Source organism: Crocodylus siamensis, chromosome 2 (genome assembly GCF_052110815.1).
Source record: "Crocodylus siamensis isolate JL-2025a chromosome 2, ASM5211081v1, whole genome shotgun sequence".
In the NCBI taxonomy this organism is placed as follows: Eukaryota; Metazoa; Chordata; order Crocodylia; family Crocodylidae; genus Crocodylus; species Crocodylus siamensis.
In genome coordinates this window covers 183,870,690-183,885,474 of record NC_143396.1, presented here as the reverse complement: position 1 = coordinate 183,885,474, position 14,785 = coordinate 183,870,690, and the positions used below count along the sequence as shown (strand labels likewise).

The 14,785-nt window shown below is 45.2% G+C and overlaps 2 protein-coding genes across 4 annotated transcripts in view; one reads left to right on the top strand and one right to left on the bottom strand.

The window, feature by feature from the left end:
- The window catches only part of HPS5 (HPS5 biogenesis of lysosomal organelles complex 2 subunit 2), a 47,274-nt gene extending 41,788 nt beyond the window's left edge, over nucleotides 1-5,486 (bottom strand). For 2 of the 3 annotated variants that reach the window (XM_090032550.1, XM_090032554.1), the window contains exon 1: nucleotides 5,356-5,486. The gene's annotated coding sequence lies outside the window, so the exon portion shown is untranslated. Of the gene's footprint in view, nucleotides 1-5,081; nucleotides 5,146-5,355 lie in introns of those variants that run through there. The other variant, XM_090032552.1, reaches the window with a different exon arrangement.
- The window catches only part of GTF2H1 (general transcription factor IIH subunit 1), a 31,422-nt gene continuing 21,929 nt past the window's right edge, over nucleotides 5,293-14,785 (top strand). The window contains exons 1-3 of the mRNA XM_090032555.1: nucleotides 5,293-5,771; nucleotides 11,105-11,273; nucleotides 12,943-13,135. Coding sequence (XP_089888681.1) covers nucleotides 11,120-11,273; nucleotides 12,943-13,135 — 347 coding nt within the window. The 5' untranslated portion in view covers nucleotides 5,293-5,771; nucleotides 11,105-11,119. The remainder of the gene's footprint in view (nucleotides 5,772-11,104; nucleotides 11,274-12,942; nucleotides 13,136-14,785) is intronic.

The following is a 14,785-nucleotide window of genomic DNA, read 5'->3' as shown; positions in this document are numbered from 1 at the left end:
TTCTGGGGTGTAGTAACTGTGGGGGTACTGGAGATATGTTGACAGGTTTTGCATTTGTTGTCATGGCATGTTCTGGATCCATTTGGTGTGTTTTGGGCTGTAGGAAGTTGGCTTCTGGTGATGAGGTTAGTGAGGTTCGGTGACTGCTTGAATTTACAAACCACTTTTCACAGATGAGCTATGAACTTCACTTTATCAACTTCCTAGACACAGAAACTCATGGACTCAACACAGACATTGGCTTTATGACACACTATAACCTCCCTGACATCTGACTCCCCAAGTACCTCTGCACTTTTACCTGCTACATCCCCCTTCCCCCTCCCACAGCCTCTCTCTCAACGCCCTGATGCCTCAATTTATATTTTCACCGACTGGCTTTCTTGCCTGCATTGCATGCCAGCCTCTGGCTTCATTACTACTCCTTCCATCCAGGAAGAACACCCCCCCCCCAACTGCAGATGCTTCCTCAGCCTCATGAAGGGTTTTTAAACCCAAAAGTTTGATAAGGTGTATTTCTCCAACTATTCAGCTGGTCTAATAAAAGATATCAGGGGTACCCTCAACTGGTCTGTGCTGGGGCCAGAATCCAAAGGGAGGTCAAAGGGCCAGAGGCCCACCATGAGGAAGCCCAGAGCAAGACGCTTAAGACTCTGACTGGCCTGAAGGAGGGACCAGGGCCTAAGGGGAAGCCAAAGGTCTCAGAGAAAGGACCACAGCTGGAGAGGGAGCAGGAAGCAATCTGCGAGGCATAGGCTGCAGGGTAAAAGGAGGTATGGAGCTGCGGAATCGATTTCACCTCAAGATACCTAAATGGGCAGCCTCCCACCTAGAAAACATCTGAATCAGTTTTCCCTCCAGGCACGGCAGGAAAAGAGGGCCGGGCAGCTGGCCCAGAAATAGGTGGGCAGGCAGATATCTCACCAGCACTAGGAAGTCCCCCTGTTACAGGCTACCATCCCTGCTGGTTTTATCCCGCTGTGCCTTAGCACACACAAAGTCACAACGTCACAAGTTTTGCTTTGAACATTTTGAGGTGGAGTTTCCCAGAAACCTCTGCATCTATCTCCTTGAAACTTGGCAGGCTTCATGCCCTCAAAGAAGGCTACCATCCCGGCTGTTTTCTTCCACATCTGCCAAAAAATGATAAAGCTATAGGTATTTCAGCGATTCCCCATTATAGTCTATGGCTGAATCACCCAATCTCTCCAAATCAGTGCCAAATCTTCCAAAGCCAATTTGGTTGAATCAGTTTGGGACAGTGATCCGAATCCAAATTGAATACTTCCCTATTCACACGGGCCTAATATAAACCACTTTCAATATGGCAGACACTGGTTTACGATGAACCTGGATGGATGTAGTATCAGACTAACTGATTTAGGTTAAGTCATCTTATTGAACTGCTGTCCCAGATCCCCTTCAGATTCAAGTGAACTCACAGTCCTCCAGCATCCCAGGATGCTTTGCACAGCCTGCACAATTTCCCCCACTCCCTCGCACGGTGGACAGGCTAGCCTCGGCCCAACCTGTCTGCTGCAGCCAAATAGGACAGTGTGCTCTAGTGCCCCCCTGCTTCTGCCCTGGGCCACCGCAGGCAGGTGGCTGCATTTCTGGAATCAAACGTGAACGTCTATGAATTGATAAGCCAGTGAAATCTACACATTATAGACTAATGTGTAAAGATTGAATTGACTCCGCCTCAGACTTTTTGACAGTCTACACTTAGCCAAAGTGTCTTAGAGGAGATTTAGTCCAACAATAAAAGAAATATCACAACCCCACTCATGTACACAGTGTAACAAATTGATATCATTATACTTAACAGCTTAATCAAATATATTTTATCAAAGATCTGAATGCCTCCACTTCCATGGAATCAGCAATTCAAATAATGCTTGAATTCAGATTTACATATATATACTTATTTGCAGTTCCAAGAATTATGAAAATAATTAAGCCAAGACAGAAAACCAGCTAAACTACAAAAGGCCTCAATATATCCTGGAAGTGAAGAGGTTCAACTTTTTATATAAATGCCTTTTTAAAGAAACCTGTACCAAATATTTAGCAGTGGACTTGATGTGCTACAGATCAAAATAATTAGGGTTTGCCTATATATGTACTTAATTGGCATAATTATCTTGATAACACTCCGTGAAGATGCACTTATTTCAGCTTACAAGTGGTATAACGGCTTGAGGACAATCTAATCATGCCAGTTATGCTAGCATAATTTCCCTATATGTGCAATCTTATGTCAGATCGAGAAAATTACAGTGCATAGCCCCAGGACTAAAAAAAACTATGCTCTTTAATGTAAATTTCATGTAACCAGTGCTCATTAAACACACAACATGTCAGTGTTAAGGCACTAGTATTGACAGAGCTGCATAATGCAGAGGTGGCCAACCTGTGGCATGAGTGTAACTGGCAGCCTCTGTCCACAGCATCTGGCATATCAAGAAAGGGCAGGTAGCACAGCAGCCAATACGGCAGGAAGCAGAAAGCAGAGCAGGAGATCAGGCAGAGAAAGGGGACCAAAGTGGCATTTGAGGGGGGGCACAGGTCTAATTTGTGGTACACCTGCCAAAAAATTTGCCCCCACTGGCATAATACATCAGCGCTGCTTAAAACACTATCAGGACTGCACAACTGCCAGCCCTGAAAAAAGGAGCTGATAGCAACCACAAAATGGATTAGTTCCCAATATTTTTCTAACAATAGCTCTTTGACAGCTACTTCCCCCTCACTGTGCAGACTGTTATGGGAAGTACAGATAACTGCAACTGTTCATTCTGTAAGCATGCACTTAAGAGTACAATGAAGTTAAAGTAGCGAGTGGGGCTAAAAGGAACCACGTGCTTATGAAGTTTACATGCCAAACTGATGGGCAAGTAACTTTTGCTTGTTACAACACAGTCAGCAAACATGGTACCTGAAGTGAATTAGGTGCTTAATGCATACTGGATCAGTGGAATTCACTGCACACCAATCAAAGGGTGAATGCAGACAGGGTCTTGGTCAGATTTTGTGAACGCTATTAGTCACAAAGTACCCTCAGCCCTGAAAACAGGAAATGAAAGGGCTGGCAAACACATGGCGTAGGCGTAAAAGTTTTGGGCCCTTGAATTCAGTAGCCAAAGGGAAAAAGATGTTGAGTAGATAACCTAAGGAAGCAGAGGACTACAACAGATTAGATTTCAAAGTGGGTAAGTAGGCACTCTGAGCATTTTTACACATGTTCCAGGGGTGGGGGGCTTTAATTAAAGCAGCTTCCAGAGCCACTCTAATTAAAGCACCCGGAGCATCTTGTGTATCAGCATCCCCATGCTTCAAAGTGTCAGCAGGGATGCTTTACCTAAAGCTCATTGAACAAGCTTTAGATAAAGCACCCCCACCACGACTTTGAAGCATAGGGATGCTGATACACAAGACGCTGAGGCTGGCTGGAACACAGTAATTACCATGCTCCAGCACGCTCGATTAATCACGTACTACAAGCATTCCCAATGCCTGGGCCGCAAAGGGTTGGCTGCCAGACCAAAAGTGACCATGGACTGGCAAACGGCAGACTGGGAGTGACTGGAACACTGAGGATTGGCAGCCAACCCTTTTTAATCCTGGGTATAAAATAGGGTTGGCTACCTGCCCGCAGTATGCTGGCCACTGCTGGTCCACAGTTTGCCAATCGTGAACATGATAAAGCCTGGGAAGACTAGGGACCAACAAACATCCCAAGAGGGGCAAAAGATGCATCACTGTCAAGACGAAGGAGGGGGAGCATATCATTCATAAGCGAACAACCAAAAATGAGGCCTGTGGACCTTTATTCTACCTGCCATGAAGAACAGCAGAGCCTGGCCAGCTGCAGGGAGACACTGCCCTCGGGACCACATGAGACTTATACAAGGTTTCTGGTGTATAACAACTTCAGCAAAGCTTTCTGTTGTTCCTCTTTGCCTTATGTTTCTAATTGTCAACTGCTGCATTCAATAAACACTCTCTTCAGAGAAGAGACCGCTCCTGCCTAAGCTGTTTTTATCTTTTCAGTGCCACCATCTAGGCAGTACTAGCCCACCCTCTTGCTTCTTTATAATTCATTCCCTTGAAGAACCAACTACACATCAACTACAGATGCTTCTTCAGCCTGATGGACATTTAAACCCAAAAGCTTGCTAAGAAGAATTTTTCCAACTATCTGAGTTGGTCTAATAAAAGATATTGGATTTACCCAAAGAACCTTGACCACCTACCCACTAACACAAGGGGAGGCATGAAACTGTTTTGCCCTCCTCACAGCTTGGGCCAGGCCTGGGTAGAGTAGGGCTAAATCCCAGGTGGCTTCACAAGGACTCCCAGCTGAACCGGCTGTCTTGGTGTGGTCTTTGCCCCAGGGGCTGCCCGCAGCACAGCTGTCTGCTTTGAGCCTGCAAGGGCAGAGCACAAAGGACTCCTGCCTGTCTGGACGGGCTCAGGCAGCATGTGACAGGGCTCTGAAAGAGCCAAGTCTCCAGGAGACAGAAGGAAAAAGCATCTCCAGGCCACTGGGCTACAGCCAAACCAAGCCTAGCTGTGCTCCCTGCCAGCCCCCAGGGCCCGCTTGCTTGCTCCCATCCGACCCTGGCTGCCCCTCACTCCAGCCTCTGGGCGCTGAGCCAGCCTCCAGCCACACCCTCTGGGGCTCCTGAGCCATCAGCTTAACTGCCTGATCAGCAGTGATCCTGGTTTTCTTCGATTTAAAAAAATCCCAAATTTTCTGATTTAAAAAAAAGCCCCCCCAACCACATTTAATCATGGAAAACATGAAACACCACCCAACGCACACAGAAACACGCAGCAGCATTTCATTTTAATCACAGAAAGATGTGGATTTCGCAGGTTTTTTAAAATCAGAAAGTGTTTGGATTTTTTTCTTAACCAGAGAAAACCAGGATCCCTGGTGCTGCGAGCCCCCCGGCCCCAGAGGAGGAAAACTCCGGCAGGGCAGGACTCAGGCAGGGGGAGGGGAGAGCCAAACAGCATAAGGCGCCCCGACAGCGGCACCCACCCATCAGCCACGCGCCCCACGCCGCACTCACCCCGCCGCCAGCAGCCCAGGCTCATCAGCTGCTCCTCGCTCAGCCCCGCCCCCTTCGAGAGCGGCACCATGTGATTCCCTCCGCTCCTCCCCCAGCTACATCACCCCGCTCCTCCTCCCCACCCCGCCTACGTCAGCCCGCGCGGGCGGGGAACGGCTATGCGTCAGACGCACGGCGCGGGCCCCGCTCACGTGACTTGCACGCTCCTTTCCCCACCCCCTCCCTCCCCCCTCGGGCCGTTGGTCCGGGGAGGTCCCCCTTCCCCTCCCCCCACCTCGGCGTGGCGGCTGCCCCGGCAGCCGGACGGGACGGAAGCGGCGGGAAGGAGGAGCGCCCCCCGCACAGCGAGGCCGGGTGACTGGGGCGGGCGGGACGGGGCAGCGGCCGCCTCCTTCATCCATCGTTTCCCCCCCCCCCCCCCCCGCAGCCACGGGGTGTCATGGCGACGGGGGCGAGGCCGTCACGTGACCGCGTGCCGCGGGAGGCGCCATGGCGGACGCGCCACGTGACCCGGCTGCTTCCCGGTGGGGGCGCTCGGCTCGTTCCGGTCACGTGGCTCCGCGCTCTGCCCTGCTCCGCGGCCGCCCCATGGCCCAGGCGGCCACAACCTCCGGCGCCGGCACCACCCGCCTGTAGCGCCCGCCCCGCCTCACTGCAGCAGCAGCGCCCCGTGACGCAGTCGCACGCACGGTAGGAGCGCGGGGCGGATTTAGCTGCCGGGAGGCACGTACCCGCCCCTCCCCCGCCTCCCGTGCAAGCCACCTGAGCCTGGGGGGAGATAGACGGGTACTCGGGGGAGGACGGTTCTTAGCCCGTTTCCCAACCTGTAGGGCTGGAGTTGGGGGGCAGATGCCTGTCGGGAGGCAGCTCCTAACAGGGAGTGCCTGGCTGGTCGGGTGGGGGCGGGCTGTGGCTGCCACTCTAAGAGCCTCTGCAGAGTTTTCTCCCTTCCTGCTCCCAAGGAAGCAGATGGGTTCCCCTGAGGGTAGCAGTGCCAAAGCTGCAGGAGTGGGACAGTGCCAGCATATGGCTCTGGTATGTTGAGGGACCCTGCTGCCAGGTTGGGCCTGTAAACCAGCCCCAAGTGCTAGGTCCAGCTGCTCTGTGTGCTGGCTCAGTCTGGATGCAGCCTTTGGGTGCAAGAATTGAGTAATGGGTGAATAGCAGTGGCGTTTGCTGCTGGAGGCATTCTCAGAGCCACGTTCAGGTAGTGATCGGTGCTGCCACATTTCTGGACCCCTGCAGAGTCCCATGGGCCAGATGAGTCAGCTCTGCCAGTTGGGCTTTGAGCCCCACTTCAGTGTTTATGCGCTTTTGACAGACATGGTCTGTTATTACAGCTGAGAGTTCACCTCCCTCGCTGTGACAGGCAGCACAGGTGGGAGCATCAGGGTGGGGGATCGGGATAGAGAACGACACGGCGATATGCAGCTGTGTGATTTGGATTTGGGAAAAAGGGAAGCATTAGATTGTGACATAAGGTAAAGGAAAGGGAGGGAAGGAAATGCAATGGATAGTCAGCTTTACTAGCAGCATTGCCACTTTGCCCTAGAATACAAGAAGCTGAAACCTAGCCAAAAGAGGGCAAATAAATATGCTTTTCACTTGTGCCTTGGAAACCATAGCTGAAACGAAACTTCAGGATTCAAAGGTTTTGGCACTGGGTATTTGCGTGGAAATTACAGCCTTTAGGTTGGCAAAGTAGTTCATGAGCAAAGAAAATGTGATAGCTCTCCTCTTTTTACCAACATCTGGAAGAAAGTTCCTCAAAGAATTTTAATTTCCTCCCACTTGCAACAGCAAGCCATGTTTTCCTTTTTGTCTGATTTCAGGCAAAAGTTGACATTTGCATATAGATGCCGCTAATAATGGCAGGAGTCCAGACTTGTAGCATATGGAGGCCTACAAGATTGTTATCCAGTTCTTCAGCTTGTTGCCTTGCTTGTGTCTGAGTAATTTATAAGTTGAGATGGATGGTGTGCCTGTCACAACGGCTTAAGGGGGGGGAGATACAAAATACATGTCTTCCCAGCCAAATCAGGTCAACTAAAATCAGGTGAAAAGATGGCTTCTCTTCTCCACCAATTTTTGTTTATTGTAGTGATCTTTGGGGTAAGGGAATGGGGTTGGATTTACTGGTACCACTATTATACTTGTATACCACAGCAGAAGTAGGGAACAAGAATGCTGGGTGGAAGAGAGATGGGAAGAGACTATAGAAACCAGGCAGGTGGCTTAAAAGTAGGTGCTAGCTGCCCTCCATTGCCTGACATCATCTTCCAAAAAGGGAGTGCTCCTGCAGTGGAGGCAGGTAGAAAATCCCTCTCACCACTTCACTTCTTTTCCAATCTCTGGCCTCTCCAGATACTGCTCTTTATCGCTATTAAACTGCAAGAAGAAGAACATTCATAAATGTGCCAGAAGACAACCCTTGTAGTTCAGCTTCTTTTTGTTCTGTTTGTTTGTGTCTTGTTGTTATCCCAAAAATCCTGCATGAGCAGGATGAGCGATATCAGCAGTTGCATATTGTTGTAGGGGTCGTGCTCAGGAGAGATGTGGTGCTCTACTCTAAAGAGCAATACACTACAGGTTAGAACTGCTTCTTTATCAGAGTGCGTTTTGGAAATATAATCTCCTGTTCTGTCACTTCAAAGCCAGAAAATGAATGTTCATCTGAGCTTCACATTACAGAAATAAGTTACTCTGAGATGCATGTCAACTGCAAAAGCAGAAAATACCGTCCTTTTTCTGTCCTCGTTAAAAATGGCTGTATTTCCATATGACTTTGTCAAGGGAATTTTCCATGCCCTATCCAACAGTAGATGGAAGCTTTCTTGGCTAACTAGCATACCCTAATGCAGGGGTAGACAACCCCTGGCATGGGTTCCAAAGCGTGGCACACGAAAGCGTTATGCTTGGCACATGCACCTTGAAACAGATGGAGGGGCTGGGGCTGTACTGCCACAACAAGGATCGGGCTCCACACAGCTCCCATGCTGTCCGTCCTGGCACACCAACATCCTACATGTGAGGTTGTGGGTGTTTTGGCATTCTGCCCAAAAACATTGCCAACCCCTGCTCTAATGTATCATTTGCTATATAACTGAAGAGCATAACTAGTTTCTAGTCTTCCTGGTTGTTAAGGTAATCCTTAATTCATAAAACAGGAGTAAAATGAAAAAGTACCCCCCCCGAGTCTGTGACCAGACTACTCTAGCGCCTCTGCTGCTATTTCACAGCATTGCCAGACACCAGTAAATTAAAATTTTCTCAGCTCGACTACTGCAGTTGAGACCCCTGTGAGCACCAGTGATGCTGTCAAGAATTGCATTGTTTTCACAGTGCTGCTGCCTAGGAAAACTGCAGAGCAGCAGTCTAATAAAGGAATTCTTTGAGATGAGGCATATCCCCAAAATGATGTTTGGGACCTTTTTCCCTCTTCACAGTAAATAGGAAATGCTTAAAGCAGGAGTAAAAGCAAACACTTTTCTCTTAAATATAATAGGGGTATAGGTCATAGCGGTGTTGGTCTAAGGACATAGGTAGACAAGGTTCTTTGGGTAAATCTGATATCTTTATTAGACCAGCTCAAATAGTTTGAAAAAATGCAAAGAAGAATTTTTGCAACTATTTGAGTTGATTTAATAAAAGATACCAGATTTACCCAAAGAACCTTGTCTGCCTGTTAAATGTAACACATTCTTTCTAGCTGGAGGCTGATAGAAAATACAGAGCCCTCCCACTTGAACAGTATCAAGACGAAACCCAGGAAAAAGCCTAGTATACCATCATCTTTCCTAGCAGCTAAGGGAGAAGTAGTTGGATATAGCGATATTTTCCTTGGTTCAGTGTAAAAAGGGGATGATTGGACAAGAAGGGAAGGTTTCCATTTTGGATAATGTTTGCTGCTTGTGAACAATCTTCAGGCAGAGTTTTATGTTATCTTTAAACTGCAGTTCTTTACAGTGGCGTGAAAGGCAAAAAATAAGCACTGACCTAGTGTAGTTAATTTCCCAGAAGATGGAAAGAGCCACTTGTGGGATACTGTGATTCAGAATCTGCACACTGCAGAATGGTATACCAGAAACATTACATCTTTAAAAGAGAAGTCACCAGCAACTGATTTTTTTTCTCATTTGAAAAACCAGTTGTGTGCATAAGAAACAGGATAGCAGAAAAGCTTAATAGTGCACCGCAGGAGGAATCTAAATATAAACAAAATTATTCAGTTAATTCGGCTGAGTGCAGTTTTAATTCTGTGGTCCTTAGTGAGGACTCCTATACCTCAAATTCATTAGAGTACAGAAAATTTTAATTCAATGAAACATCAAAATGCAAAAACAAAATCAAATGGAAGACTCTGGAAGGCACAAATTGGAAACTAGCAGGGGTAAAAATTCCTGGGGTCTCAGCCAGGAAGGTTTCATTTTCAAGCAGTTGTTCTCGAGTCTAAATAATACCAAGAAAAAATAATGGCTGGTCTGAAGATAGTGGGTTATCTCGATTGTTCACAGTCAGTTACAGAATAATGGTGTTAGGAGACAAAGTGGTATGGAATTTTGATGGAGGTTAACTTGCAAGCTATGATTTTAGTCTCTTACAAACTGAAGTATTACCAGAACTCGGAGATGTTCCGAGTTCTGCCAAATATACTATATACTACCAGCAAGTAACACTGTCTCTCACAAGATGTAAAGAAAATGCTCATGGATCCAATTCTGTTCTATTGAAGTAAATAACAAAACTCCTGTTGATCTAAGTGGTGTTGTTTCAAGGCTTGAGTGCAAATACATCTTATTCTTACAGGTGTTGCCACTTAAATGTTTTATCTAACACATCTTGTCTGATAGTTCAGCTTCCAAGATCTTCACTGACCAGCAGAGTGCTGTTCTTTTGTAATGACCAATGTCGAAGGTCAGGATTAAATGTGAAAAATATCCAGTTCTTTTAAAGATCCTGGTAAAGCATATCCATAAATAAGTAGGCTTGCTTTTTGGTTTCTGATCTTGTTGCATATTAGCATTAGGTATAGTACAGATGTTCTCTGGAAGTTCTGAGGCATACCTCAGTGCTTCAAATGTAAGAAAATGCAGTTGTGTGTATTCAAGGTGTTGGCAGCAAAGTGAGCACAACAGACAGCCAGGTACATGGCACAGATGCAACTGCAGGAGTAGAACAAACAAAATATAGAAAAGCACCAGATATAGTATTGAGGAAGACTCATCTGATTCTGATACGTATGTAAGGTATAGTAATGAAGCTAGTTCACTTGATTCTCTTGATGAACTTAAGAATGCTGTTACAAACTGAAGGAGAAAGGGACACTTGTTGTCTCTCTACCCTACTCATAGTAACAAATGTGCTTGTTGAAGTCAGTGATGAAATCTCTGTTCTTTTCTATGGGAGCAAGATGAGACCCAGAATATTTTGTGGGTAAAAATAGGCCAGTTGGTTATGCCAGAAGTCCTGTTGAAGCCTTGCATAGTTCTAACTGGTGGAAGACATAGAGGGCATAGAGCTAAGAGCCTGAAAGTCTCCTGGTACCTCTTCCTCCTGCCTCTTAAAGAAAGGAAGGAGATCTTTAGGGGGAAAAAAAACATTGTCAAATGCCCTAGGGGATTTGGAACATACCTTCTTTTGCAGGTATTGGCTTTTTTCTCTATTTGACAAACCAGGTCGGAAACATAAAAAGGTAAATGGAAAACATGGGTTATATGTAGAGAGAGACATATGGACTTATACATGTATCTGGAACTCAAACATTAGAAATATAATCAGAAAACGGCTGTTTATGTAGATGGCTGTATTCTGTTTAAAAACGCACTGTATCTGTGCAGAAGAGTTTGATGTATGTTTGTTCCTGGCTTGAGCACTGGTAAATGTCTATATACGATAATCTATTAATGCATAAATTTAAGTTTTGATCTCTGGAAACAAGTTGAAATACTGGAAAAATATCGTCATAGAAGTGATATGAATGAATACTGAATTAAGTGGCCAGTTATACCCTATGCTTTCATTAGCACCTTATAGCCATCATGGCAACCTCTTCTGAAGAAGTGTTACTGATAGTGAAAAAGGTGCGTCAAAAGAAGCAGGATGGGGCTCTCTACCTTATGGCTGAAAGGATAGCCTGGGCACCTGAAGGCAAAGACCGATTCACAGTCAGCCATATGTATGCAGACATAAAATGTAAGTGAAAGCTTTTTCTGTTGTATCTGTAATAAGTGTGTGGATGGTATTAGTATTTAAATAAGACTCAAACTTTATCTCCTGTGAAATACCTGGGTAACTTGCAAGTGTCTTTGACTCTTTGGACCTTTCATGAGCCTACCTTCTCTGGTATCCATGAGTACGCTGTCACAGAGGGTCCTCTAATTTGGAAGGTTTGCAGGCAGCATTTTAATGCAGACCGCCCTTAAATTTCTGAAATCTTTTTCCTGTTTGGCAGTAGTTTCTGTAATAGGTTGGGTACAGATCTGTATTGCACTGTAGTAGAAAAATCAGCTGTGTCACTGCATGGGGAAGATAGAGGATTTAATAGATGCTAGTAGGCAACTATTTTGCCCATCATCATCTGTCAAGAAGTGAATCCAAAGCATTTCTGTAAAGTGCACATCATGGATGGATATAAACTAACCAAAGCACAACTTGTTGGCATGAAATGTCCCTGTTCATTGTACTAGCCTCTCACTGTAGAAAATCTGATTAACACTCTAACTCTGGGGCCACAATTTTTTAAAGTTCAGTTATTTTACTGTGGTCCTCCCGAATGTCATTGATAATCTCTGTGTAATAAACTGCTGCACTTGAGTAGGGTGGTGCAGGTTAAAGCCAAGGTACTGCTGGAGTTTATGTAGCTCTGACATGCACTGTACTAGGCTCACTTTAGAGCTGTTTGGCCATGCTCAGTAATGCAAGACATAAAATAAATCCTTGCAGACTTAATGTCTGCTTCTGAATTTAGACATCACATTTGCTAGTTCTTCACCTAGGAATGTTGGAACACACACAAGGTTTGTGTGGCTAGTAATCATGTTGAGTCAGAACTCCAAAATACCGCTACCTTTGACAGCTACCAGTGTAATAGTGATTTAGATTCACGTTCATTTTAGCCTTACAAGTTTTGTAAAGCTGTTATCTTCTCTAGATGTTTAATTTATCCTAATGCTTGTGTTATGTAGAAGACTGGAGAGTCCCCGAAGAAATAAAGTAAATAGTCATATTCTCTTGAGTCGAAAGATACCTTTTTATCGTTTGATGGGATTGAATGACTCTGCATTCTGTTAGGGTGCAATAAGAGAGCACAGCATTTTAATAGTGCCTTTTTGATTCCTATTTCTCAGTTATAGATTGGGGTTTAGATCCTGAGCCATATTAGGGTGCCTTTGCACTACTTTGCTAAAACCAGGGTAGCAGGGTGATGCCCCAGCATAGAAGGATCCTTGAGCGATAGAGAAATACCATAGCAGGTCCAATATGGTTCCTCTCCTGGGGCTTTGGGGAAAGATGTAGGACTCTAATGCTTCTCTGTCCTAGAAGTTGAGGGTACCTGAGGGCTGCTCTAAATCTGGTTAGTCTTCTAACATAGAACCTGAGGAATGCAAAAGTGGTTTTCAGACTTCTGAGCTGCAACTGAGGAATACTCAGCAGCAAGCCAGGATGTCCTAGATTTTTTGAAAGTGAGATCTAGCTTTTTTTTAAAAATTAATTTGTGGCTAGAAGACGCATGCTGCAGTACCACCTTTCTCACATAACAGGATTTAATAACATGATGTAGATAACTACATCTATCTAATTGCTCTAGGGAAACAGTTTCTTTAATACAGTCTCTCACTAATTTGTTTCCTGTGTAATCTAGGCCAGAAAATTAGTCCTGAAGGAAAAGCTAAAATTCAACTTCAGCTGGTATTGCATGCAGGGGACACAACCAACTTCCACTTCTCCAATGAAAGCACAGCAGTGAAGGAAAGAGATGCAGTGAAGGACCTTCTTCAGCAGCTGCTGCCCAAATTCAAGAGGAAAGCTAATAAGGAACTTGAAGAAAAGAACAGGTAAAAAGGGGGAGTGGGAATCTTCACTGATTCATAATTACTGTGTAGCTTTTTCTCTGAATTGGACTTGGATTGTGTTATAGTAACACTACCAGTGAAGTATTTGTTTCAGCAGCAAAAAAAAAGATCTGCTTTAAACTTCAAAACTCCACTGTGCATGTTGTGGCATGATTGCTTGACTCTTGCCGTGTGTGCGCGCAGATGCATGCACACAATTAACGGGCAGTTTGTAAGGATCACTGCATTTTGGATTAGAAGTCAGTTTGTTTTAACAAATAATCAGAGCAAGATAAATGATGTAGTGGGATCTACTTCTTTCCCAGCACTCTAACAAAGACCTACTACAGTGCTTTCCTACCTAAAAGAATCTTCTTCCTAAATTGAATATAGTTAGTCCATTATTGTAAATGGACTTGCATTCGAGATGGTGGCTAACAAAATTTGAATGCACACAGTGTTAAACATTAAAACATTCCTAAAAATTAGAAACGTCTATACCATCTGAAAGAGTATACACTTTAAATGTTTTTACAAGGAACTTCCGCTTATCAGCTGCCCTTCACAGTCTCCCCATCCCACTGTTAAAATTCTTTAGGAGAATTATATTTGAGGTTTTCTTTAACAGCTGCGAGAGCCTTCCCTTCCATGGGGCCTTAATGTAGTTCTGGTAGGTTTAATAGGCAACTTGAAATCATAGCAACATGCTTTCTGTTGCCCTTAACTATGAAAACATCTTTTCTAGTAGCAGTTACATCCAGTAAAAATTGTGGGATAGGTAGCTTCATGGCATGACCTTTTTATGCCGTATTCCTTAGAAGTAAGGTATTACTTAGACCGCATCCAAGGATTCCAGCTTTCCATTTAAACCAGGTCAGTCATTTATTAGCATTCCTCAAGTCACATGCTAACAAGCGGGAGAAGATGCTTCCTACTTACAGAGCCCTTCTCACATTTGTAAAGGGCCAAATCCCTCAGGCTTTCTGTGAAGTGATTCAGCATTTACTGAGAAAATAAGTCTATGTTGCTCCATTTAAGATTTGCTGTACAATAGCTAACAGATAGACCCCCCCCCCCCAATTCATATCAGGACTCCAACAATTCTGCAGGTTCCTTGTAAGGAACACCCAGGTACAGACACTTGCAAGCAGGTTACTGGCGGTTCATCCCATACTTATACTAAACCACTCCCCTAGTAGAAGTATGTAGGTCCAATGCTGCTTTTGGTTTAAGTGCACCTATGCAAGTTATTTACTGAACTCCAAGTATTCACTTCTTGCATCAAGGCACTGACACACAAAGATGGGCAAGTGCTCAGTTTCTTTCCAGTAACTGGAGTTCCTCAGGACATGTAAATGTCACCGCCTTTCCTCCCTCTCTGCTACTGTGTGGGTGCCTGTAACATCTGGATGATATGGTAGTTGAGCCTGCTCTGCCCTTAATGCCATTGACCCCAACGGACATTGCTGACTGAAAAATTCATCTGGGAAGTATACCGGGCACATGTGTATACTGAGTGCTTGGTAAACATAAACAAAAGTATACAGTGTACACATGTATACTATGCACACTTTTTTTTTTTTCTTTTTTGGCCTATACATTGTATTCAGGCCTGTCTAGACATTTCTCCCCCCCCCCCTCCCCCCCCTTGTT